The sequence below is a fragment of the Hemitrygon akajei genome, chromosome 15 (assembly GCF_048418815.1).
Source record: "Hemitrygon akajei chromosome 15, sHemAka1.3, whole genome shotgun sequence".
Classification (NCBI taxonomy): domain Eukaryota; kingdom Metazoa; phylum Chordata; class Chondrichthyes; order Myliobatiformes; family Dasyatidae; genus Hemitrygon; species Hemitrygon akajei.
In genome coordinates this window covers 77,304,692-77,331,145 of record NC_133138.1, presented here as the reverse complement: position 1 = coordinate 77,331,145, position 26,454 = coordinate 77,304,692, and the positions used below count along the sequence as shown (strand labels likewise).

Below are 26,454 nucleotides of genomic sequence, written 5' to 3'. Positions count from 1 at the left end.
TGAGTTCACAACTCTCTGGAGCTTATTTTGATCCTGTGTAGTAGATCTCCCACCCAATACTAGATGTTGATGCAGCCAGTTAAAATGCTCTCTATGGTACATCTGTAAAAATTTGCTAGCGTCTTTAGTGACATACCAAATCTTATGGAGCTTAGAAAAATAGAGGGCTGTGGGTAACCCTAGGTAATTTCTAAAGTAAGTACATGTTCAGCACAGTACTGTGGGCCGAAGGGCCTGTATTGTGCTGTAGGTTTTCTATGTTTCTATCTCCTCAAACTCCTAATGAAACATAGTGATGCACCATCAATAACTCTCGGAGATGTGAGGCGAGATATAGGCTTTTATTGGCTGGAAGAAAGAACAAGCAGCAAATGACCACCACACTACATCCTGGAGACTGAGGCCGAGGCTGTGTCTCCAATCGCCTTTATACCGGGGTCCGTGGGAGGAGCCACGGTCAGTGGGAGGGGCCACGGGAGCAGTCAGCAGGGGGGCGTGTCCAGACAGGTATATGTAATTCACCACACATAGCCACTATCATGCCTTCTTTTTAGCTACATCGATACATTGAGTCCAGAATCTGTCCTCAGACATATTGACACTCAGGAACTTGAAATTGCTCACTCTTTCCATTTCTGATCCCTCGATGAGGACTGGTGTGTGTTCCCTCGTCTTACCCTTTCGGAAGTCCACAATCAGCTCTTTGTCTTACTGACGCTGAGTACAAGGTTGTTGTTGCAATACCACTCAACCAGCTGATAAGTCTCACTCCTGTGCACCCTCTCATCACCATCTGAAAATCTGCCAGCAATAGTTGTTTTGTCAGTAAAAGTATTTGTTTATCCATATGCCTTTTAAATATCAAGAGAGTAATTATTGAAGATAAATCTTTGACCACGACAGGGCAATCTGGGGAGTCTGAGTTGATTTTCAGGGAGGAGGACTATGAACCTCAATTGTGATGCCCATCACAGTCAATCAGTTCCTAATCACACAGTGGGAAATACAGATTGAATAAGGAATCATAGAAGCACTGGTACCAATGCAAGCATAAATAATCAGCCTAGTGTGGGGAAAGGAGGGAACTGAAATGTGGAAAGCAAAAACGACAGTGATGATCATAAAGTCCTGGAATTTACTTTGCTCCCAATGTTGCCCTGTGCCCTGCAAACAAACTTGCTCATTCATTAACAAGCCGTCATCTCAAATACCTCATTCACAACTCAAGTGAAAATAAAAGGTTGCTGTTTGGAATAAGCTGGTCACACAACAGGAAATTATTTAAATAGATGTGCTGTTGCAGAAGCTTCCAAAGTACACACTTGCCAGGACTTTGGCACGGGAACATTCCAACATAAACGCAGCAGAAGCATCTCCAGGGAAGGAAAGCCAGAACCGGGAACGCAAGGAATGAAGCACAGGACAGGAAGAGTGCGGGCACCACCTCTTCCAAGAAACACAGACTTGAAGCTGAAATCCATTTCAGTAAAACATCACGTGGTGTTTTCACTTTCTGTTAACCTTTGCCCTGCTGAATAAATAAAGAGTGTGTATGAACGGTTGGCACAGCAAATGCTGTGAGAAGCACTTTATGATCTGGGATAATGTATCACTGTTGTGCTAAAAACTGCCTTTTTCTTTCCTCTTCAAGGAATGGAATTGGGTGGGTGGTCATATTCATGTGTGAATCCTGACCTTTCACCCCCAATTAAATCCAAAAGCAGACAGTGCTTATTGGCCCAGAGTGAAACCAGGTGATGCGGTGAGCTAAAACTGTGATCAACCCCCATTACGAAGAAGAACCTCAGTCAGAGAGTTTGGTCTACAATATTTGCTATTGATCTATGAATTTCCATTAGAAGCACTATCATGAGAAGATAAACGATGATAGATTGTGTGCACTCCTCGTCTGACTGTTAAGCCTTCTGTGCCTTCACATGTACACCCTCCTCCTCATTTAGGCTGGGAAGCTTTCAAAGTGTTTGAGTGATGACGAGAAGAAGCCCAAAATGTAAAGGCACCCTTTGTACCACCCTCTGTGTAAAAAAGAGTGCCACCTCATATCCCATTTAAATCTTTCCCCTCTCAGCCTTAGTTTTGGACTCCACCATCCCGGGGGAATTTGATCTGTTGCCATCGATCTCGCCAATGCCTCTTAGAAATTTAAACATTTCTGTACAGTTGTCCCTCTTCTAAACGTCTAGATCAAACTTCATTGTCGTACCCTCCAAGAAATAAAAGCGAGGCCTGGCCAATCTCCTCCAATAATGACTCCTGGCAATATCCTCATTAATCTTTTCTGTTCTTTTCCAGTTTAACCATATTGCTCGATAACAGGGTGACTGTTGGACAGTACTCCAAGTGCAGCCTCACCAATGACTTACACAACTACAAGATAATGTCCCAACCCCTATTGTCCGTGCCCTGACTGACAAACGCTTGTGTGCCCAATGCACTGTTCACCACCATGTAGAAGTGCAACACCATTTCAACCAACTATATGCCTGTAGTTGTAGGCTCTGTTTGTCACAATCCCTGGTGCCTTACCATTCATTGTACAAATCCTTCGCTGGTTTGACTTTCCAAAGTGCATCACATCACACTTATCTGTATTGAGATCCATCTTGGCCCACATCCCTAACTGATAAAGATTCCCTTGTAATCTATGATAACGTTTCTCACTATCAATAACTCCCACTCATTTTGTGTTATCTGATAACTTACTGATCGAGCTTTGTACGTTTGCATGTAAATCATTCATATATAATGAGTAACAAGGGTCCCACTACCATACTTTGTAGCACAGCACCAATCAGCAACCTTCATTCCAAGAAGCAATCTTCAAACACCATCCTCTATTTCCTACCACCGAGACAATTCTTCATACACCTAACTACATCTCCCCGGATTCCATGGGACCTAATCTTCTAGACCAGCCTACTATGCAGGCTGAAGGACTTGCTAAAGTCAACATAGAAAATAATCACTGCCCTACCCTCAAATACCTATTTGGTTACCTCTTCAAGAAAATAAAAAGTCTTTGTTAAGCTTTCCACACACAAAGCCATGCTGACTCCTCCTAATCAGACTGTCTATCCAAATACTGATAGATCCTGTCCCTTAAGTTCCTTCTAGTAATTTCACCACTGCCTATGTAAGGCTGACTGTAGTTCATTAGTTTGTACCTGCTCTCATACTAAACAACAGAACAACATTACACACTTTCCAGTTTTCGGGAACGTCACCAGTGGCTAACAATGAAGCAAATATCTCCGTAAGGGTCTCCTCTAGCCTCCAACAAAGTCCAAGAATTAAAAGCTTGCATAATATCCATACAGATCCATTCATTACAATGGTGTGTTAAGGTCATACTAGGTATAATAATCATCGAGTGCAGAATGAAGTGTTACAAGACAGCAAATATGCCGTGCAGCTGGGCAGTAGTTGTAATGTCACAATGAGGCAGGTTCTGAAGTCAAAAGTCTATCTTATCATCTTAGGGAAACATTCAATAGTTTATAATAGCTGTTCTTGAGCTTGGTGGTATGTGCTTTCAGGCTTTTGTGTCTTCTGCCCAATAGGAAAGGGGAGAAGAGAGAATGATCTGGTTGGCTGGGATCTTTTATTCCGCTGGCTGTTTTACTGAGACAGTGAGAACTATAGACAGAGTCTGTGGAGGGAGGCTAGTTTCTGTGACATACTGAGCTGTGACCAAAACTCACTGCAGTTTCTTGTGGTCATGGGCAGAGCAATTGCTATACCAAGCTGCAATGCATTCAAACAGGATCTTATCTATGGTGGAATGATAAAAATTAGAAACATAGAAAACCTACAGCACAATACAGGTCCTTCGGCCCACAAAGCTGTGCCAAACATGTCCTTACCTTAGAAATTACCTAGGGTTACCCATAACCCTCTAATTTGCTAAGCTCCATATACCTGTCCAGGATCCTCTTGAAAGAACCTGTCATTTCCGCCTCCACCACCATCGCTGGCGGTCCATTCCACACACTCACCACTCTCTGAGTAAAAAACTTACTCCTGACATCTCCAAAAATCTCCAAGGATCAAAGGGGATGTGCCAATTTCTTTTGCGTGCAGAGAAAGCAGAAGCACTGGTGACCTCTCTTGGTCATGGTGTCAACGTGGTTGGACCAGGACAAGCTATAGGTGATGTTCACTCCTTGGAAATTGGTCTAAATCATCTAGACCTCAGCACCAATGATGTAAGCTAGAGCCTGTACCATCTCCCTTCCTGAAGTTAAAGACCAGCTTTTTTGTTTTGCTGAGAACATACCTCCTTCTCCATAATACAAATATCAACTGAACATCTCCACTTCTTTCCCTTATCTCTTGGGCAACGCTGATTTGCTCCTCAGTAAACAACGGAGAAATATCCTTTAAAAGTCCCTCTCATCTCATGTGACACAGTCACCCCATTGATCTGTATTGTTCTCCTTAGCTAACTTTTTACCCTGAATATACCTATAGAACAGCTTGGGATTTTCCTTAACCTTACCTGCTACATCCATTCTATATCCTTTCTTTGCCCTCCTGGTTTCCCTCCCAGGAGTATTCTTAATCTTTTTGTAGTCACCCATCCCTGACCTCCTAAACTAATGTATGCTTCTTACTTTTTCTTTGCCAGAGCAATTTTCCAGGTTCACCCTCCATGCTGCACCTGGACAGCTGATCTCACACCCTCAACAATCTCCCACTTCCTATTCATTCCTTTCCCTTCGAACAGATTCACCCAACCAACCTCTGCTAGTCCACCATTCCAGCCCACATTGGTTTAGTCTTGCTTCTGATCAATCCACACCCCGCCCCCCGGGCACTCACCATCCACAGCTCCTAAAGTCACAAGGACTTGTGCTACACAGGCTGCTGCATCCTCTGTCATCTGTGAGCTGGTCTCCTCAGATCCACGGGAAGGAAGAAGCCTTTTTGCACACATTCGATGCAAATGAATAATCATCAGGATAGTAAGGATGAGATACGTGCGACCTTTGCAGTTCTGAGAACTAGGTGTGTGAGTCCAGTGACATCCTCAAGAGTCACATTTAAGGCATTCGCTCAAACTGTTTCCCAGTCCACTCTATGTTACCATGCGCTCTTCTGAATACGCTCCCCGTTAAATGTCTGGTAGCAGCCGTGCATTGGAGTTCACTTCCAAAATCCAGTTCCAATGGTTCCAGAAGAGGAGCTGCGATGCCTCAGAACAGTCCGAAATGAACCCCTCAGCAGTGAAGTATACCCGCTCATCAATAACAGAAAGAAATAATTAAACATTATGACAAGTGGCGTAGGTCTCACCATAAAAACGATGGTCGCACACCCACATTCTGAAGAACAAGTTACTACAGGTGCTGTGATCTAAAGCACAATACAAGCTGCTGGAGGAACACAGCAGGCCAGGCAACTTTTGTGGAGGCAAAGGAATATTCATGTTTCAGGGTCGATATACTGCACCAGTTCCAGTGCAGGGTCCCTCTCCTTAAATGTTGACCATCCATTTGACTGTCTCTGTTTTTCTGGTGACTTTAAGTTAAAACCAGCTTCTATCTGCACCACCACTCACCGTTGACTCTCTTTTCTGTCTGTGCCCAGGTCCTCCGAGGATTTCTAAGAAAGTGCAGAGCCGGCAGCCCGTGAAGCTGGGCCGCACGGTCAGGTTAGCCTGTCCAGTGGAGGGCGATCCCCCGCCACTGACCATGTGGATCAAAGATGGTCGCACCATTCACAGCGGCTGGACAAGGTTCCGAGTCCTTCAGCAGGGCCTCAAAATCAAGGAGGTGGAAGTGGAAGATGCAGGGGTCTACATCTGCAGAGCAACTAATGGCTTTGGCAGCATTCATCTCAACTATACCCTGATCATCATCAGTAAGTATACAGGCGGCCTTTGCCCTTACTCTTGGACAAGGTCATTCTTTCTCAGTTGTATGAAAATCTGCAACGCTTGTCAGGTCACATAACAAATTGGAGGTGGTGCCCTACTTGTATCGTGATGCCTGCGAATCCTTCGACTGAAGGGCCTTCGAACAAAACTAATTGGTTTAATGCGGTCTCATGTATCCAGATACAGTAAGAAGTTTTTGTTCAGACACCATCCAGACAGACCATTCCATATATAAGTGTGTCAGGCTTATACAAAAGAGAAAAAGTAGAATGCAAATGCCCGATGCAGCCTCCTCTGCATTGGTGAGACCTGGTGTAAATTGGGGGACCGCTTCGTCGAGCACCTCCGCTCCATCCGCTACAAGCTGGACTTCCCACTGGTCAAACATTTTAATTCCCACTCCCATTCCCATTCCGACATGTCAATCCATGGCTTCCTCTTGTGCCAAGATGAAGCCAACCTCAGGGTGAAGGAGCAACACCTTATATTCCATCTTGGTACCCTCAAACCTGATAGCATGAATATCAATTTCTCCTTTCAGTATCAAAATTCCCCTCCCTCCCTCACTCTGTTCCTCACGCTGACCTTTTACTTCTTCTCAACTGCCTAGTACTTCCCCCTGGGTCCCCTCCTCCTTCCCTTTATTCTGTGGGCCACTCTCCTCTCCTGTCAGATTCCTTCTTCTCCAGCCATTGACATTTCCCACCCACCTAGTTTCACCCATCACCTTCCAGCTAGCCTCCTTCCCCTCCCCTCACCCTTTTACTCTGGAATTTCCCTCCTTCTTACTCAGTCCTGAAGAAAGGTCCAGGCCCAAAATGCCATCTGCTTATTCATTACCGTAGATGCTGCCTGACCTGCTGAGTTTCTCCAGCATTTTATGTGTGCTGATATGAATTTCTTACGTTTAAGAATGCAAAACATAGTGTTACAATTACTGAGGAAGTGCAATGTAGGTGAGCAAATAAAGTGGAAGGACCACGTCTTGGTAGATCAAGAGATCAAAGTTCATCTTTATCATGCAAGGGCTGAGCTCCTGAGTGGGCCAGAAGCTGCCCTTGAGTCAGACCATGCAGGATGCACCTGATGGAAAGAGGGAGAACTTTAATTATGTTGGCTGCTTTCCCAGACCACCCAATGTACAGATAGAGTCAACGGAGGGAAGGCATTCAGAATTGAATGGGCTGCATTCAGAATTCGCTGCAATTTCTTGAGGTCTTGAGCGAAACATTTGCCTTGCTAAGCTGTGATGCATCCAGACAGGAAGCTTTCTGTGGTGAGGGTCATTAGGAACACGTCGAATCGACTTAGCATTCTGAGAAAGCAGAGGCATAGGTATGTTTTCTTGGCCATAGCATCTATGTGGCTGAACTAGGACAGGTTACTGGGGTTGGGGGGGGGGGGCAGTAATTACTCCTAGAAACTGGTAGCCTTCAGCCATTTCCACCTCAGCAGCACTGACACAGACCAGCTCTTTGCAGATGCAACTATAGACTCTTTCCCATCCTCGCAACACCTCAAGACATAACGAAAGTGGCATGAAGTCATGTTGAACTTGTTGCTTACCTGGTTGCTTATGGGTTACTTCAGATGTTGGTCTTTGTGATTCCAAGACCCTGTTGGGAAAACTGCTGTGTATCTGGTCCAGTAGTTCATGGCGAAACTGATGGCAGAGGAGCTGCGTGGCCTCGGGTTACTGCTGGACCGGACCCTCATACTGCGGTGTCGCCTGTTGTAGGGAGGAGGCTGCAGAGGAAGTGTGAGAGAGAGCAGAGGAGCGACAGTGCTGGGTTTGGGGCCAGCCCCCGCAGGCCGGCTCTCCTGTGTCCAGTGCTCGCTCCAGTGCTCGCTCCCTGGAAGACAAGCTGGCTTGCTTTCCTCTGTGGCTGAGCCAGGACCAGATGAGGAGCTGCTGCGTGCTTGTTCTTGCAGAAGCATGGCTCCAGGACAACATCCCAATGCACATCAATCTTCAGTGTGCCACTCAGGGGCTTGCGCTGATATTATTTTGTGACGGTATGTTCTGTGGTAACTGTACTGCACTGTGTGCTTTGTGTGACTGTATGCACTGTGTTTTCCACCTTGGCCCCGGAGGAACGATGTTTCATTTCATTGTATTCACATAAATGGTTGAATGACAATTAAACACATTCACGCATTCCCCTAGATCCATGTCTCCTGTCTGTTCAGCTGCTGGATTTTTTTTTTGCCACAGTTGTTGGAGGAAAGGACAGGCTACAATTCAAGGACAAATGAAAGGGAATGACTAAGAGAAGATGAGATTAGGATCCTGGTAGAGGGCTGTATTTGCACTCTCGCAGAGGGTTGTGACTCTCTGGATCTTTCTGCCCTTGCCGCTGCTGGAAACTGAGCCATTAGAAGTATTTAGTAGCCTAAGTGTCTGACAAATTGAAAAAAATATTGGTTTGGAGAAATGGCACAGAAAAGGAGCTAAGGCTCTCATCGATCATAATGAAATAGTGGAGCAGGCCTAGGAGACCTGATGACCTATTCCTACACCTAATTCCTTCTGCTTTTTTTTGAGTAGCAGATGGTTTATTAACTGGGAGGGGAAAGTTCATAATAATTCTCCCACACGTTGCTCTGAGCAATCTGGATGAAAGGTCATTAGACCATAAGACATAGGAACAGAGTTAGGCCACCTGGCCCATTCAGTCTGCTCCGCCATTCAATCATGGCTGATCCTTTATTCTCATCCTCCTCAATCCCATTTCCCAGCCTTCTCCCTGGAACCTTTGATGCCATGTCCAATCAAGAGCCTATCAATCTCTGCCTTAAACACACCCAATGACCTGGCCTGCAAAGCTGCATGTAGCAACAATTTCCACAAATTCGCCACCCTCTGGCTAAAGGAGTTTCTCCGCAGCTCTGTTTTGAATGGACAACCCTCTATCCTGAGTCTGTGCTCTCTTGTTCTAGACATGGGAAACATCCTTTCCACATCTACTTTGTCTAAGCCTTTCAACATTCAAAAGGTTTCAATGAGATACCCCCGTCATCCTTCTGAATTCCAGCGAGTACGGGCCCAGAGCCATCGAACGTTCCTCATATGATAACCTTTTCATTCCTGGAATCATCCTTGTGAACCTCCCCTGGACCCTCTCCAATGCCAGCACATCTTTTCTAAGATGAGGGGCCCAGAACTGTTCACAGTAGTCAAGGTGAGGCCTCAGCAGTGCCTTATAAAGCCTCAGCATCACATCCCTGCTCCTACATCTGTTGTAGCAGTTCCAGGAAGTGGTTAGAGTTTTGTTGGATTTCTGTGTGAATTTACACTTGTTAGTTATTAACACATGGGAGGTCAGGGAAAGGTTGCTTTTCAAGGCAGGGTAGCGGGCTGTTAAGTCATGCGATGAGTTTTCTGAGGGTGCGTCTTATCACAGCAAGCTGTGCATAGTTCAACTAATCTGTCGGCATTCCATCTGCATAAATTAATTGGCTCTAATTTTCATCACTTTTATGCTTCGTAATTAGTGGGAGGTACATAGGTGCATGAGTAACATTGTAGCAGTGCTGGGAGTGATGGCGACAGTGACCAGCTTCATTCTGACCTCCGCTGTGTTGTGTCAGCGTGCTCTCCCTATGACGTGTCGCTTCCCACCCACATCTGAAGTCGTGTGGATTGGTAGGTTCTGTAAGTGGCCATCAGTGTGGGGAGTGCGGGGAAATTAGGCCACAGAGAAAATTAGTGGAGCAATTGGACTGCTCTGTGGGCCAGCATAGACTCAATGGGCTGACTGGTCTCCCTCTATGTTATAAGGACATGTTGAATTCTGAATGCTGAACTATTCAGTGAAGAGCATCAATTCTGTCCAAATCTGCTGCACTATATCGTACTCAAATGGTTTCGAATACCAAGTCTGTGAGATCAACAAGCAACCTAGACCCCTGGCTGGAGAGCAGTCTGGCACAATGAAGGACGGGACAACAGAAATTGAGAGACACTCAGAAAGGTATTGTACGGCTAAAGCACAGGTGTAGAGAGGGAAATATTAACAATGTAGGAAGTAAGTCATAGGACTCAATTTCCATTTGCACCAATAATAAAACTGTTAGCATTTTCTGCCATTACATTGCCAAAGTGACGGGAACTTCAGGTAGCAATAAATAAATACGAAGTTAAATGCAGGAATGCAGAATCTTCTGCCAGCAACATCCTGATCCTCTACAGAATGAATTGTGCTGAGTAATCAGTAAATTGGCATGAACTTCAGCCATTTATCACAGAGCCCAAAAATATTGCACTTTGTTGTGTGAAGTGTGAGACATTAATGGTACTAATTGTTGGTGGATATCAATCTGGCCTTAAAAGGTTACTTTTATTTTAGAAGTTGTAATTCCTTCAGATAAGTATTTCAAAATCCAATTAATATTAAGATTGTTTCACCGGGCATCAGTATCTACCTGGAGATTGCACGTGGAGTGTGGTACCTGAGTCAGCTGTACAGCGATCTGAGGTCCTGCCCTTCCCAGCCTGTGGTCCACAGATCCCTTGCTTAATGATATAGGTCCATGGCATAAAACAGTCTGGGAACCCCTCCCCTAGACCAACCATACATGGGTTTAGAGATATTCTGTAATATACTGATATGAAGAGCCACATTCACTTCGCATCTGGCCCCTTATCTTTACTGCCGCAGTAATGGTAGAATGCCCGCAGTAATTTGAAATACTTCAAACTTAGGTGGTTAGTTTTCTTTTTACTTTTTAATTCATATTAATATGTCATTAATTTACATGGTTGACTGAGGTTAAGTTTTTTAAAACAACTTAAATATTTTTCATCTCTTTCTATATGTGTCTGATGAGCTGAGACATTTAGAATCGGTGGGAAAGGCCTTCAAATCATCAGGCAATCAATGGATGGGACCTTGGCCATCATTACCTGAGGAATGGTTACCACCCCTAATTCACCCAGACTTGTGGAGAGGCCACAGCATTGAGACTGGTCAAAGAGCTAGGAGACGGCAGAATATTGAGAGCTAGGCAGCCACAAAAGCTGATGAGAGATCGAGAGGCTAATTAGTAACCTCTCTACAATCTTGTGCATCTGCTCCCGTCTTTGTAGAATATCTAAAATGCTGGAAAAATAAAGGATGCATGGAGAGAGAGAGAAAAAATAAACACTTAAGAGACCAGAGTGAAAGAGTTCACAAATGTGCATTTATCTTTTAATGCGCGCACGCGCACACACACACACACACACACACACAACACACACACACACACACACACACACACACACACACACACACACACACACACACACACACACACACACACACACACACACACACACACACACACACACACACACACTCATTTTTGATATACTATGCAAAGAATTTCTGGGGCCTAAATAAGTAGAATATTTTGTCCCAACTGCAAGAGGGGGTTTGGATGGTAGTGGCAGAGATTTAATTAAAGATAACTGTCTGGTATATCGGCAGTATATAAAAAGTTGGGTAATGTAATGCTGCAGCACTTTTAAAAGATTCTAGAGCAACAAACCAGTGTATTTAGTGGGTTTACCTTCTCCTGTTGGGAGCAGCCCTGCTACATTTTGTCCTGTTTTGACTGACAGCACAGCAAAAGAAATGGGCCCACCCGGTCTTCAACCTTTCCCCTGAGCCAAATTTAGGATAAAATGTGCGGAATGTCTCAGCACATTGACTGAAAATTCAGGGAATATTTTTTATTGAATGCTTAAGGAATAGGTAGGATGACAGAAAGTGTGTCTGTGAGACCCGTTCCTCAGTGACAGCTCTTCTGTTTAGAGTTCATAATCTTCAGAGTTCTTGTACTGCACAGTCTGCTGCAATCCCCAGGCTTTTAAAATCACTCTCCTCATTCTTGTCAGCCTTGCTGGCTATCCTGCCCTTTTGGCCTGGAATTCCCAGTAAATCTGACACCTCTGCGTTTTATTTCATGTGTTAATATGTGAGCAGCCACTGTAAGAAACACAGACAATTTTAACCCGAACTCTTAAACCACAGAAGAGGAAATGCAGTGGTTCGGATATGAATTTGGATTCAGAGTATTGATATAACTTTACAAAAAACACTAGTCTGAAGGATTGGAGATGACCCCTGTCTAAACATCAGTTGGTTCAGTAACCCTTGGTAAGCTTGACACAGCTAAAGGCTATCACTCTCAGTGGAGAACTATCCCAGAGCCCAAAGGTCAGCTGTGGTTGACTGGGTTATAGGGATGGGATGGGGTGTTTCACATTGCCATGTGCCTTTGTGTGAAGTCATACCTGCCACCACCACTGAGTGGCCTGGGGCTGGCTTTGAGATTACACTCCTTGCTCTGAGAAATAGTTCCTCTCTATCGGCCGCATCAGTTAAATGGCTGTTAAGTCTCCTTTGAATTTTCTGCACTCAGGGGAAGTTAAGCCCTCACTCTGGAGCCAGCTCTCATGAACTAATTCAGAGTTATTCTGCTCCATTTGTGCTTAATCTTCATCACAACGGTGCTCAAAGTTTAATGCAGGCAGACCTAATGTTAGGGGTCTGTGTAATCCCTCCCTTTCCTGTCTGTTTTAGTGATCTGAACAGCACAGAACACCAGGAAGACTCCTCAGAGTATCAGCCATCAGCCTGAGATTACACTCCTTGCTCTGAGAAATAGTTCCTCTCTATCGGCCGCATCAGCTTGACCCATTTTAAGCATTCCTCCTTTCACGTGAACTCCTGCCTCATAAGATATAGGAGAAGAATTAGGGCATCCAGCTCAGCAAGTCTGGTCTTTCATTATGACTTTTTAAACCCCATTTTCCTGCCTTCTTCACATAAGTTTTACCCCCACCACCTTACCAATCAAGAGCCTATCAATGTCTGCCTTAATGACTTGACCTCCACAATCCTCTGTGGCAACAAATTCCACAGATTCACCATCCTGTAGCTGAAGAAATCCTTCATCATGTCAGTTCTAAAGGAACTTCCCTATTCTGAAGCTGCGAGAGTCAAATTTACAGATCTCTCTGGCTCACTGATGCAAACTTCCTGCGTCAGGTAGGCCCTATGAAGTCCCTTGCGCCTTGCTCAGGTGTTACTTTAGTATTCACGGACCACCTAGCCATCAATATATCCCATCTCATCAAGTCCATTCCTGATTTCATTTGGTATCCCTGAAAGCCTACTTTTGGGTACGTCAATGGAATAATTCAGATCCTAATCGATTTACCCTTCCCATCCCAGGAGCTCTGAGACTAATCATAAAACCCACTGCACTACCCTTATCTGCCCTTTTGGTTATCTCATGGAAAAAAATCAAGATGTTCTTTAAGCATGACTTCCAATGCACAAAGCCATGGAGATTCCTCCTAATCGGACTCTGTCTATCCAAATTCTGATACAGTCTGTTCCTCAGAATTTTCTCCAGTCACTTCCCCATTAATGCTGTCAGGCTGACTGGCTTGTAGATTCCTAGTGTATCCTTACTATCCTTCTTAAACAATGGAATGATATTATCCCCCTCCCTTTCTTCAGGAACGTCACTAGTGGCTAATAATGAAGCAAATACCTCTGCAATTTCTTCTCTTGCCTCCCACAAAGTCCAAGGATACTTTGGTCAGGCCCTGGGGACTTATCCCTCTTAAGGTGCTCTGAGGCTGCATGTATCTCCTTTCTGATAAAATGAATGTTGTTGTCTGGTGCCAAGTGTCTGCTGGCTTGGCCAGGTTCTAGTTGACTACGCCTCCCATAACTGCTTAATGTCCTTTAAGCAGACGCTTGTTACTGTGTATGATTTCCTTCAGTCTCCAGCATCCACATAGTCCGAGAGAACACAGTAAGCCTTAGCATTCCAAAGAGAAGAGAACTCTCTGAAAGTAGGTGTAATAATCCAGCATTCAATTCTAAGATGAGTCTCTTAATTAATTAATTCAATAAATAGGTGGAGCATCTGATTTATATGTTGTAGTCATGCTCCAACCCCATCCTACTTTCGCATCTCTTACTATCTTTCCTTTCGGTTAGTCCTGATGAAGGGTCTCCACAGCGCTTCTCCCTATAGATGCTGCCGGGCCTGCTGTGTTCCACCAGCATTTTGTGTGTGTGTTGTTGTTTGAATTTCCAGCATCTGCAGATTTCCTCGTGTTTGCTCCATCCCCATTGCTCTGTTTTAATCCTACACTACATACGTTAACAGTTTGGAAGAAGGGACAGAGTGTAGTGTATTTACGTTTGCTGATGACACAAAATTGAGTCTAAAAGCAAATTGTACAGGCAATGCTGAATCTGCAGAGAGAGATATAAGTGAATGGGTACGAGTCTGGTAAATGGAGTACAATGTTGGTAAATCAAGGTCACCAAAACTCCGATTGTTATTTCAAGTGTGAAAGATTGCACTTGTGCAGAGCAACTTGGGAGTGCTTGTGCATGAATCACAAAAGTTTGGGTTGTAGGTGTAACAGGTTATCATGAAGCCAAATTGAATGTTGGACTTCGTTACTAGGGGGATTGAACTTAAGAGCAAGGGGGTTATACAGGATACTAATGAGATCTGGCCTCCTTACTTGAGGAAGGATACTGGAGGTGGTGTAGAAGAGGATCACCAAGTTAATTCCAGAGAAGAGGGAGTTAACTTATGAAAAGAGATCGAGTTTCCTGGGGCTATACTCCTTGAAATTCAGAAGAATGAGAGGGGATCTTATAGAAAAATTTAAAATTATGAAAGGGATAGATAAGGTAGAGGCAGGAAAGTTGTTTCCACTGACAGTTGAAACTAGAAGCAGGGGAAATAGCCTCATGATTCAGAGGAGCAGTTTGAGGGCGGAGATGAGGAGAAACTGCTTTTCCCAAAGTGTAGTGATTCTTTGCCCAGGGAAGCAGTGGAGGCCCCTCATTAAGTAGATTAGACATACAGTTGCACAGATTTTTGCATAGGGATATGGGGAAGAGGCAGGTAGGTGGGTTTGAGTCCATGACCAGATCAGTCATGAACTTACTGAATGGTGAAGCAGATCCAATGGGCCAGATGGCTTACTGCTGCTCCTAGTCCTTATGTTTTTACATGTTCTGCTTATGGAACCACTTTGCTGCATTCCATGCCCTACAGTCCGTGAGAAATTGAAGAGAACTCTCTGAAAGACTATCCATTTCATTCCACTAACACTTTATTTTAGGCAGAAACAATGTGCAGGGCTATGGAGATAGGGGAGGAGAATGGGAGCAACTAGTTGCTTGTATATTGAGCTACCGTGGACCAAATGGTTTCCTTCTGCAGAATAACCGTTCTGAGAATCTGTACCAACTTTCTCCAAATGGACATTCACCCTGATCAGAATAAACACTATCCAGCTATGAAGTTGATCTGCAGTGTCCTCAGAGGTAGCCAGATTGTATCAGAAAATTGGAATTTAGGTTCCTTCTTCCACTCAGTTAGCGGCTGTGGGTGAGAGAGAATGAGGTGGGTAAACCGTCGGATGCACAGGAGTTAGTTGCAACAGACATGTTGTGTCAACTGTTTTAACTGTGAGTTTAAAAACTTGCTGGCTTCAAATCTCTTAAAAATCATGTAAGCCAAGCTGATACCTCAAGCAATGGTAAGGGAGCATTGCTCTGGACAGAAGTCAAGTCAAGTCAACTTTTATTGTCATTTCAAACATAACTGCTGGTACAGTGCACAGTAAAAATAAAAAGGACCATGGTGTTACATGACATGGCACAGTACAAAAAACTAGACTGAACTACGTAATTTAAAAAAAAACACAGAGAAAGCTACACTAGTCTACAGACCTACACAGGACTGCATAAAGTGCACAAAAACAGTGCAGGCATTACAATAAATAATAAACAGGACAATAGGGCAAGGTGTCAGTCCAGGCTTCGGGTATCGAGGAGTCTGATAGCTTGGGGGAAGAAACCGTTACATAGTCTGGTCGTGAGAGCCCGAATGCTTCGGAGCCTTTTCCCAGACGGCAGGAGGGAGAAGAGATTGTATGAGGTGACCTTTGGATTAGATTTTAAGGAGAGACTGCAGCTCCCCTCTTACACTGAATAGAACAACCAGCATACTGTAATTCACAGAGAGAAAACAAATTTGCTATTGATCTGGCTCATGTTTATCACTAGACTCACAGCAATTTGAAATGTGCAGGTCATGAGGCCTTAAAAATCAATGATTTGGGGAAGAAGGTGTTTGAAATTGCACATCTGACATGATCTCAACATCGGGGTGTAGTGTGGGAATTAGCCGCCACGATTCCTTCTTTCAACAGTGACTACTTTCCAAAATTACTTAACTGGCTGCTAAACAGCATTGGAATGTTCTCGCACTATATTCAAGACTTCCATGAGTCAAGAGAATTTATTTTTGAACAAGTGTTTATTTACTGGCCTTTACAAATATTCCAGTGTGCTTGGTGTTCCTTTTTTGTGAGCTGTGCAGTGAGAAGTATTTAGTGAGAAATTCAGTTTGTGCTCCAGTAACAAGCTCTGCTGAAAGTTTCTCTGAAAGTGTCCGGAAGTTTGAAGATGCCGCAGTTTTAGCTGGTTACTTCTTTATTTTAATTCAAGGCACAGGCGTCCTCAACATCCTGTCAGATGCAGGCGTTCTGGATGAATGATTATTTTTTCAGTAACTTCAGGTTGAGAAGCTGCTGGACTCCATTCTCAGATTACCAACACATGGCAGGTGTACCTTTTATCCAATTTGTCGGGGCTAGTTGAGGTCAAGGCCAGCAATATTATGGCTGTGCAGTCTGAAAAGCGCTTGCCTCCAAGTCCCACGGTTAACTGGCCTCCCAGGGCTGGCAGTCAACAGTAGAAGAAGCATCTCACTGCTCTGTGATGAAGTGACTTTGGCCTGGGTTTCATTAGTCACCACGTGTTTTGGGGGCCTATTGGGGGCTGTGTGTACTCATTATTAACTAAATTAGAACATTGAAACAAAAACTAGAAGACTTTTTGGGTCTGTTTATTTGCTGAGGGATAGCGATTTGTACTGTGCAGTGATAAATACAGGCTAGAATCGGAATCATGTTTAATACCACTGGCATATGTCATGAAAATTGTTGTTATGAGGCCACAGGACATTGCGATACATTCAATGTTCATTCAGAAATCTGATGGCAGAGGGGAAGAAGCTGTCCCTGAATCATTGAGTGTGTCTTCAGGGTCCTGTACCTCCTTCCCGATGATAGCAATGAGAAGAGGGCACGTCCTGGGCGATGGCGGTCCTGGAGGTCCTGAGTGATGGATGCCGCCTTTTTTGACGCATCCCCTTTTGAAGCTGTCCTGGATGCGGGGAAGGATAGTGCCCATGATGGGACTGACTGTGTTTACAACATTCTGCAGCTTTTCCCAATCCTGTGAAGTACCCCCCCCCCCCCACCCCAAATACCAGATGGTGATGCAGACAGTTAGAATGCTGGAAAGTATATCAAAAATTACTAAAAGTTCCCGCCGTCCTCCCCTGACTGTCAGGAACTGAGAATGAAGTTATGAGTGTATGGAAAGTTTCAATGACTGCCCTGGATAAATTCAAGTGGGTGATTTTACTAAGTCCAGAGTCCAATGGCATAGGCATTCCCCATGGAAATGCGCCCTTCGGCCCACCAGATCCATGCTGACCTTCTCCCCAGCTACCCTAATCCTGTTTGCCCTCATTATCCTGCCCTGCCTTGCCTCTTGTCTAAACGGTGACAGCATCTGACTCCACCAGCTCCTCTGACAGTGTGTTCCGTACCAATCAGCCTCTGTGTAGGAAACCTACCCCTCGAACCCCTTCAAAACTCTTTCTCCTTCTCTGATACCTACCAAGGCAGGGGAAGCAAAAACAAGGAAAGGAAGGGCTGCCACTGGCTTCCTATTTCCCCCAGCAGCCCTAACTTTGATTTTAGTCACTTCAGAAAATATCTGACAATCTCCCTTCCATCTTTTCCTCCTCTGATGTTCCACCTTTTGGTTTCCTGCCAAATAATCTTTTTAAAAAAAAACTTTTGTCTTATTTAGACTAAATTCCCCCTATGGCTTTTACTTACTCTAAATTCATCCCCCTCCCCCCCCCCCCCCCCCCCACCCACAGCTTTTATCTGACTTTGGAACGTGAGCAATGAATGTTCTTCAGCCTGATATATTAGATAGATAGATAGATAGATAGTTAAACTCTCCAGTACTTTGCCCACAACAGAGCCCGCCTTCCTTACCAGCTTATTAACCGTTTCTTCTTCCGCAGATACTGCCTGAACTGTATTTTCTGCTTATATTTCAGATTTCCAATAATTTTCAATTTATTTGTGGTTACCTTGAGAGTTATACTTATGGTCAGCAGGAGGATGCAGCAGGTGGTGCTGCTGCTCCCAAGCTTGTGACTTAAGCTCAATCCTGACTTTTGCTTTCTATGTGGAGTTTGCATCTCCTCCCTGTGATGTGTGTTTTCCCAGGATGCTCTAGTTCCATCTAACCCCAAAGACATACCAGTTTGTAGGTTGATTGGCTGCCGTACTTTACCCCTAGAGTTACTGGCTGGTAGAGCTAGGACCATCAATATAAAATTAATGAGCATTACTAGGGGATTGTTACTTACAGGGTTGGGATATTGACAATAGACGTCATGTAGAATAGAACCAAGTTCATGTTCAAAGTTCAAAGTAAATGTATTATCAAAGTACATATATGTCACCCTATACAACCCTGAGATTCATTTTCTTGCAGGCATGCAAAGTAAATACAAGAAACACAATAGAATTGATGAAAGACTGTACCAACAGAATGGACAAACAGCCAATGTGCAAAAGACCACAAAATGCAGATACAAAAAATGCGAATAGTGGGGGTCCATGATGCTTTCTTGTGGGCAACACTCCATGCAGATATGCTTAGTAATGGAGAGGGCTTTACCATGATGGACCATATCCAATACTACTGTAATATTACATTTTACTGGACCATATCCAATACTTTTTAGGCTTTTCCAATCAAGAGCATTGGTGTTTCCATACCAGGCCATGATGCACACTCTCCACCACACATCTATAGAAGTTTGTTGAAGTTTTAGATGACATGCTGGATCTTCATAAGGAAGTAGAGGTGCGGCTGTTCTTTCTTCATGATAGCGTTTATGTGCTGGACCTCTGAAATGATAACACCAAGGAATTTAAAGTTGCTGACCCTCTCCACCTCCGATCCCCTGCTCAAAAACCTCCAGTTTCCTCCTCCTGGTCAATAATCAGCTTCTTGGTCTTGCTGACGTTGAGTGAGAGGTTGTTGTTATGGAACCACTCGGCCAGAATTTCAATCTCCCCTCCTGTATGCTGATTGTCATCACCTTTGATTTGGCTAAAGAAATGGTCTCATCAGCAAAATTAAATATGGTACTGGAGCTGTGCTTAGCCTCACAGTCATAAGTATAAAGTGTGTAGAACAGGACAATTACTTTTGATCAGAGCACACCAGTTCTCACACAAACTAGCAAGGCTGATTATCTGAAATGGCTGAATTCCGCGTTGCAATTCACTGAATGGGGTACTGTCACTCAGGCCACTCTAAACTTTGTTGGAGCAGTGCAAGAAGACGATGACAGAGTTTAGAGTAGAAATGGGGTAGAAAATTAAAATGGCACAAAACTCGAAGCTCAGGGCTATCCTTGCAGTTGGGACGTTTTATTCTGTCCAGCCCTCCCTCTCTCTGCAAATTAACATGTCTGATTTCCACCTGTTTTCGGTTTTGATGGAAGTCCATCTAATTGAAGCAGTGTCCAATATGCCCCAACAAACAGCCTCAATAAACCTCCAGTTCTATTGCTCTTCATGATTTCATATCAAATCACTTTTTAGCTTCTTCCATCTTACAAACAAACTTTCTCCAGTCTCTCCATTATAACAAAAGCCTTTTGTTCCTTTACATAAGACCAAAGATAGATAGGAGCAGAAGTACGCCATTCGGCCCATCGAGTCTGCTCTGTCTTTTCATCATGGAAGTTCCGTTTTCCCTCTCAGCCAGAATGCCCTGCCTTCTCCCTGTATTCCTTCATGACCTGATAATCAAGAACCTATCAACCTCTGCCTTAAATATACCCAATGACTTGTCTATCACAGCTGTCTGTGACAATGAATTCCACAGATTCACCACTCTCTGGGGAAAGAAAATCCTCCTCATCTCTATTCTAAAAGGACATCCCTCTATGCTGAGGCTGTGTCCTGTAGTCTTAGACTCCCCCACCATAGGAAACATCCTCTGCACAGCCATTCTGTCGAGGGCTATTCAACATTCGATAGGTTTCAATGAGGTCACCTCTTATTCTTCTGAATTCCAGTGAGTACAAGCCCAGAGCCATCAAACGCTCCTCATATGACAAGCCTTTCAATCCCAGAATTAATCTTCCCGAACCCCCTTTGAACCCTCTCAAATGTCAGCACATCCTTCCTTAGATAATGGCATCCTGACTGGCTGAATCACTGCCTGGTATGGGAACTGTATCTCCCTTAATTGCAGGATTCTGCAGAGAGTGGTGCAGACGGCTCAACGCATCTGTAGTTGTGAACTTCCCATGATTCAGGACATTTACAAGGACAGGTGTGTAAAAAGGGCCCAAAGGATCATTGGGGACCCAAGTCGCCCCAACCGCAATCTATTCCAGCTGTTACCATTCGGGAAACAGTACCGCAGCATAAAAGCCAGGACCAACAGGCTCCAGGACAGCTTCTTCCACCAGGCCATCAGACTGATGAACTCACGCTGATTTGAGTGTACTCTATATTGGATTGACTGTTCTATTTATTATAAAATACTATGATTGCACATAGCACATTTAGATGGAGACATAACATAAAGATTTTTAGTCCTCGTGTATCAGAGGAGTACGTACTCCTCTCCAAAAGCTTCATTCCTTTCTTCAATTAAAGTGCCCAGAATTGGGCAAGGTTCTCCAGATGGGCACAAGCAAGTGTATTATTCAAGTTTAGCAATACTCACCTTTTACATTTTGTCTCTATCTTTAAAAGCCAACATCCCATAAGTTCTATTAATAACCCATTATGAAGGGTCTTCAACAAAACATCGAAGCTGCATTTCTCTTCATAGATGCTGCCTGATCAGACGAGTGTTTCTGCTATGTTCTGTTTTTGTTCCAAATTTCTAACATCTGCATTTTTTTTACTTCAAATTTAGATTTGATGAGTGCTAATGAGTCCTTCCTTCAAAGATTTATGGACACAACCTTCCTGATCTTTGTGCTTGCAGTGCCTTTAAAATTAAACATGCTAAACTGTACAATCTCATGTTATGAGCCTCATCGTGCCACAGATCATCTCTTATCTGCCCACCCATTGACTTGTCTATTTCTGTTTGCTGCATTTCCAAGATTTGTGACCTCTTGAAATTTTGCATGTAAATCTTGTTTCTTGGAGTGAAGTTCTTAATCTTCATCAGTGACAGCCATATTGGTAGTAAAAAATCCCGGGGAACACAACTACATACTGTATCTCCTTAAACACAGCTAAAGAGCCATTCGCCACAATTTTCTGTTGTCTTTTCATTTGCCCACCTTGTGTCCCATGTCACTACTATGTCTGAATCCATGAATGATAGCTTGTGAAAATTGAGAATCAATGTGGGTTCAAGACACGGTATCAACTCCAATCTTACTGAGGTCAAAGATTGCCTATTCAAGTCCCTATTTCTTGTGTACTTAAGTTGTTCATATATCAGGTGTAAAACACCCATTAATCAGTTATGTTTCTACCAACAGTCATCAACTTCAGTTTAACTAGGCCAGATGTTGCCCCAATTTATTAAAATAGTCCCCTCGAGTTGCCCAATTTTACTCTTATGCTCAAATATAATGTGATAATATACTGTATTATGATCACTATTTCTGAGATGCCCCTGAGATGGGAGGTTTTTATTAAGAGAGAGCAGGGAAATCTTTCCCCCTGTGTGGGAATAAACCATGTTAAGTGGTATCCAAAGAAAATGCAAATGTTCTGAGTGCATTTAATGAATTGAAATCATTTTCATTGGAATGTAAGCCAGCAACTGGAGGACATAGATTTAATAGCGTCAGCAAGGAAACAAAGAAACTGGGAATATTTTGTAAATTTTTGCGATGTTAAAGCAGAACGTGCTATCAGTGAATGAGGTAGAAATACAATCCATAGGAACATTATAAGGAAAGTCAAAAGCTGTTAACAATAAAGTCTTGTAAAGGTTTGAGAAGGTGTGGAGAAAAGACTCTAAGTGTTCAGAGTTGTTTGGACACGAAGAACTAAGAGGTTCCATCATAGCTTCATAATTCCAGAATTATGGAGTGGAAAGGCTCCAAAAATACTTCAGAATAAAGAGAGGTATGTGTAACCTCTGGAAATTATAGTCAGTACTTCATTATCCTTGGCTTTATAACAGAACAGTAAAGGTACATTTGACCCTGCCAGTGGGTCATGTGATGTCACTGCAAATCGTCCCTTCAACACAAGGCCTTGCAGAAACCAACAAAAGGCGTTCTATCCATGCGACCCTGGCACCAACTTTGCACACAACCATTTCTGTTCAGCAGTGAAGAAAGATTTCCTCTGCTTGTGTGTCTTGGCGGGTTGTGGTCTATTTGTGCAAAGTACAGTTTATGGAATTCAGAAACATTTTCCCTCAGGTTGATTTACTGAGGTAGCTGAGAGGGGAAAAATGAACAAGAAAGTGTCCAATAGTCCCTGGTGTGAGAGATCACCCTGTAAGTTGGAGCACTCAAGGGCCAGTCAATCTGTAACACCGTCATTTCATGTTTCACACACTGAAGAAAATACTCCTCTGCTTGTCAAATATAAGTGTGAGGTTCAAAATCTCAGTCAGGAGCAGAAGCATTTATTTCAGGACTACAGCTTTCATGGCGATTTGCTTCTGAGTAGGGAAGATGATCTGATGTACCCAGGAGTGAAACATGTATAAGTTCCATTATAAGCCAATGTCATTCAGATGTGACATGGAATCTTCAGAGGACATGGCCAAGGTATTGTTGTTGGCTTTCAAAGGTGTGCTAGGATAGGGGCAGTGGGCTCTTTGTTGCAAAAACATGGGTATTGTATGTTTTCTGTTTTATAGAGTCAGGGGTCAGGTGTGGGATTACAGTGTGATGATAATGTGTTGTTTGGGGAGAGGAGTTGGATAGTAAGGGTGTAATGTGGGGAGTGGGTTTACAAAGTGAGGGAGTAGTGCGGGGGTGACAGTGTAACGTGACAAACACACGTGACTGCAACAACGACCTTGCGTGGAGAAGGAATATTAGTGTCAGAGTTTTCAGATTTCGGGAGATCATCTGCAGGGTTCTTGGGGGAAAGATACAAACTGGAGACAGCCAGGCACCCCTAGAAGTAGGGAGGGGATGTCATGGTCATCCCAGTACTTTTGTGCACGTTTCACCTCCCTCTCCATGCTGCCAGGATTGGACCGAAATCAGAATATGCAGTCCAGAAATAACCATAATCAGGCACCCTGACACACAATCACCAGACGTGTTTATTAATGTTCTTCAGGCTGGAAAAATCAATTTTCTGTTGCCCAATGCCAAGAGAAAAATGACAGATTATACTAGAATTTCCAGGCACATCTGCTTTCTGCTGTTTATCCCTGGGGAATTGTTTCTTTCTTGGTTTTGCTGTTTTACTGGTGGTTTGTGAGCATGCTAAACAAGTGCTGTTGTTGAACCTACATAACGAGGGTCAGGCAGGCTGTTCATCACCTCCCCAACCGAACTCCACAGATCTGCTTCCCATCAAAGGACACGGGACAGCAGTCCAGTGCGGGAACTTCAGATTATTTGTCCCTATCTAGCTTAGAGCCACAGAGTTATACAGCACAGAAACAAGCCCTTTGGCCCAGCTTGCCCATGCATGCCAAGTTCTCTACCTGAGCTAGCCCTGTTTCCACATATTTAGCCCGAGTCCCCCAATCTCTTTCTGTCTAAATATCTTTGAAAAGTTGTAATTATGAACCTGTGACAGGTTCATAACAACTGTATTCATGTTGTACTGATGATGAGTTTGTGAATTTCAACACTTTTGCCTCCAACTTCCACCCTGCCCTCAAATTTACTCTGTCCATCTCTTACACCTCTCTCCTTTTCTCAGTCTCCGTCTCCATCTCAGTTCCTTTATTTCTGCCACATCTGTTCTCATTTCCATTCTAGAACATCTGAGACGTCCTCCTTCTTCAAACACAGGGCTTCCCTTCCACCGCCATGGAAACTGCCCTCACCCACGTCCTACACATCTGCCCTCACACCATCCTTCTGCCTCCAAAACAGGGACAGTCTTCCCCTTGTCCTTACCTACCATCCCATGAGCCTCCGTATGCATCACATCATACCCTGTAACGGTAAAACTTTCAACATCTACAACTACTGCTAAGCACATCTTCCCCACACCCCCCACTCTCTGCATTCCATAGGGAACACCCTTTAAAGGACACCTTTATCCTCTCATGCTTTGTCGCTGATCTCCCTCCTGGCACTTATCCCTACAAAGAGGACAAGTGCTACACCTGACTCTGTATCTCCTTCTCGCCATTCGGGGCCGGAAACTTTCTTCCACGTGAGGTAACGCTTCATCATTTTTCCATTCCCTATTATGTGTCCCTTCCCAGCCCTTCTCTTCTCCCCATCTACCCAACAACTTCATCTGGTGCCCCTCTTCCACAGTCCACTGTCCTCTCCTGACAGCTTCCTCAGCCCTTCCACTTATCACCAGCCAGCTTCATACTTCCTCCCCCTCTCATACCTACCCACCTTCCCCCTCACCTGTTCTCACTTATCACCTGCCAGCTTCATACTTCATCCCCCTCTCCTACTTACCCACCTTCCCACTCACCTGTTCTCACTTATCACCTGCCAGCTTCATACTTCATCCCCCTCTCCTACCTACCCACCTTCCCACTCACCTGTTCTCACTTATCACCTGCCAGATTCATACTTCATCCCCCTCTCCTACCTACCCACCTTCCCCCTCACCTACTCTCACTTATCACATGCCAGCTTCATACTTCATCCCCCTCTCCTACCTACCCACCTTCCCCCTCACCTGTTCTCACTTATCACCTGCCAGCTTCATACTTCATCCCCGTCCTACCTACCCACCTTCCCCCTCACCTGTTCTCACTTATCACCTGCCAGCTTCATACTTCATCCCCCTCTCCTACTTACCCACCTTCCGCCCTCACCTGTTCTCACTTATCACCTGCCAGCTTCATACTTCATCCCCCTCTCCTACTTACCCACCTTCCCCCTCACCTGTTCTCACTTATCACCTGCCAGCTTCATACTTCATCCCCCGCTCCTACTTACCCACCTTCCCCCTCACCTGTTCTCACTTATCACCTGCCAGCTTCATACTTCATCCCCCTCTCCTACCTACCCACCTTCCCCCTCACCTGTTCTCACTTATCACTTGCCAGCTTCATACTTCATCCCCCTCTCCTACCTACCCACCTTCCCCCTCACCTGCTCTCACTTATCACCTGCCAGCTTCATACTTCATCCCCCTCTCCTACCTACCCACCTTCCCCCTCACCTGTTCTCACTTATCACCTGCCAGCTTCATACCATCCCCCTCTCCTACCTACCCACCTTCCCCCCTCACCTGTTCTCACTTATCACCTGCCAGCTTCATACTTCATCCCCCTCTCCTACTTACCCACCTTCCCCTTCACCTGTTCTCACTTATCACCTGCCAGCTTCATACTTCATACCCCTCTCCTACCTACCCACCTTCCCCCTCACCTGCTCTCACTTATCACCTGCCAGCTTCATACTTCATCCCCCTCTCCTACATACCCACCTTCCCCCTCACCTGTTCTCACTTATCACCTGCCAGCTTCATACTTCATCCCCCTCTCCTACTTACCCACCTTCCCCCTCACCTGTTCTCACTTATCACCTGCCAGCTTCATACCATCCCGCTCTCATACTTACCCACCTTCCCCCTCACCTGTTCTCACTTATCACCTGCCAGCTTCATACTTCATCCCCCTCTCCTACCTACCCACCTTCCCCCTCACCTGTTCTCACTTATCACCTGCCAGCTTCATACTTCATCCCCCTCTCCTACCTACCCACCTTCCCCCTCACCTGTTCTCACTTATCACCTGCCAGCTTCATACTTCATCCCCCTCTCCTACTTACCCACCTTCCCCCTCACCTGTTCTCACATCACCTGCCAGCTTCATACTTCATCCCCCTCTCCTACTTACCCACCTTCCCCCTCACCTGTTCTCACTTATCACCTGCCAGCTTCATACTTCATCCCCCTCTCCTACCTACCCACCTTCCCCCTCACCTGTTCTCACTTATCACCTGCCAGCTTCATACCATCCCCCTCTCCTACCTAGCCACCTTCCCCCCTCACCTGTTCTCACTTATCACCTGCCAGCTTCATACTTCATCCCCCTCTCCTACCTACCCACCTTCCCCCTCACCTGTTCTCACTTATCACCTGCCAGCTTCATACCATCCCCGTCCTATGTACCCACCTTCCCCCTCACCTGTTCTCACTTATCACCTGCCAGCTTCATACTTCATCCCCCTCTCCTACTTTCCCACCTTCC

At 44.6% G+C, this 26,454-nt stretch overlaps 1 protein-coding gene across 2 annotated transcripts in view; it reads left to right on the top strand.

Annotated features, from left to right (window-relative positions):
- The window catches only part of LOC140739490 (fibroblast growth factor receptor-like 1), a 164,754-nt gene that overhangs the window by 67,125 nt on the left and 71,175 nt on the right, over positions 1 to 26,454 (top strand). For both annotated transcript variants that reach the window (XM_073067843.1, XM_073067844.1), the window contains exon 3: positions 5,611 to 5,883. In XM_073067843.1, the coding sequence (XP_072923944.1) occupies positions 5,611 to 5,883 (273 nt within the window). The remainder of the gene's footprint in view (positions 1 to 5,610; positions 5,884 to 26,454) is intronic.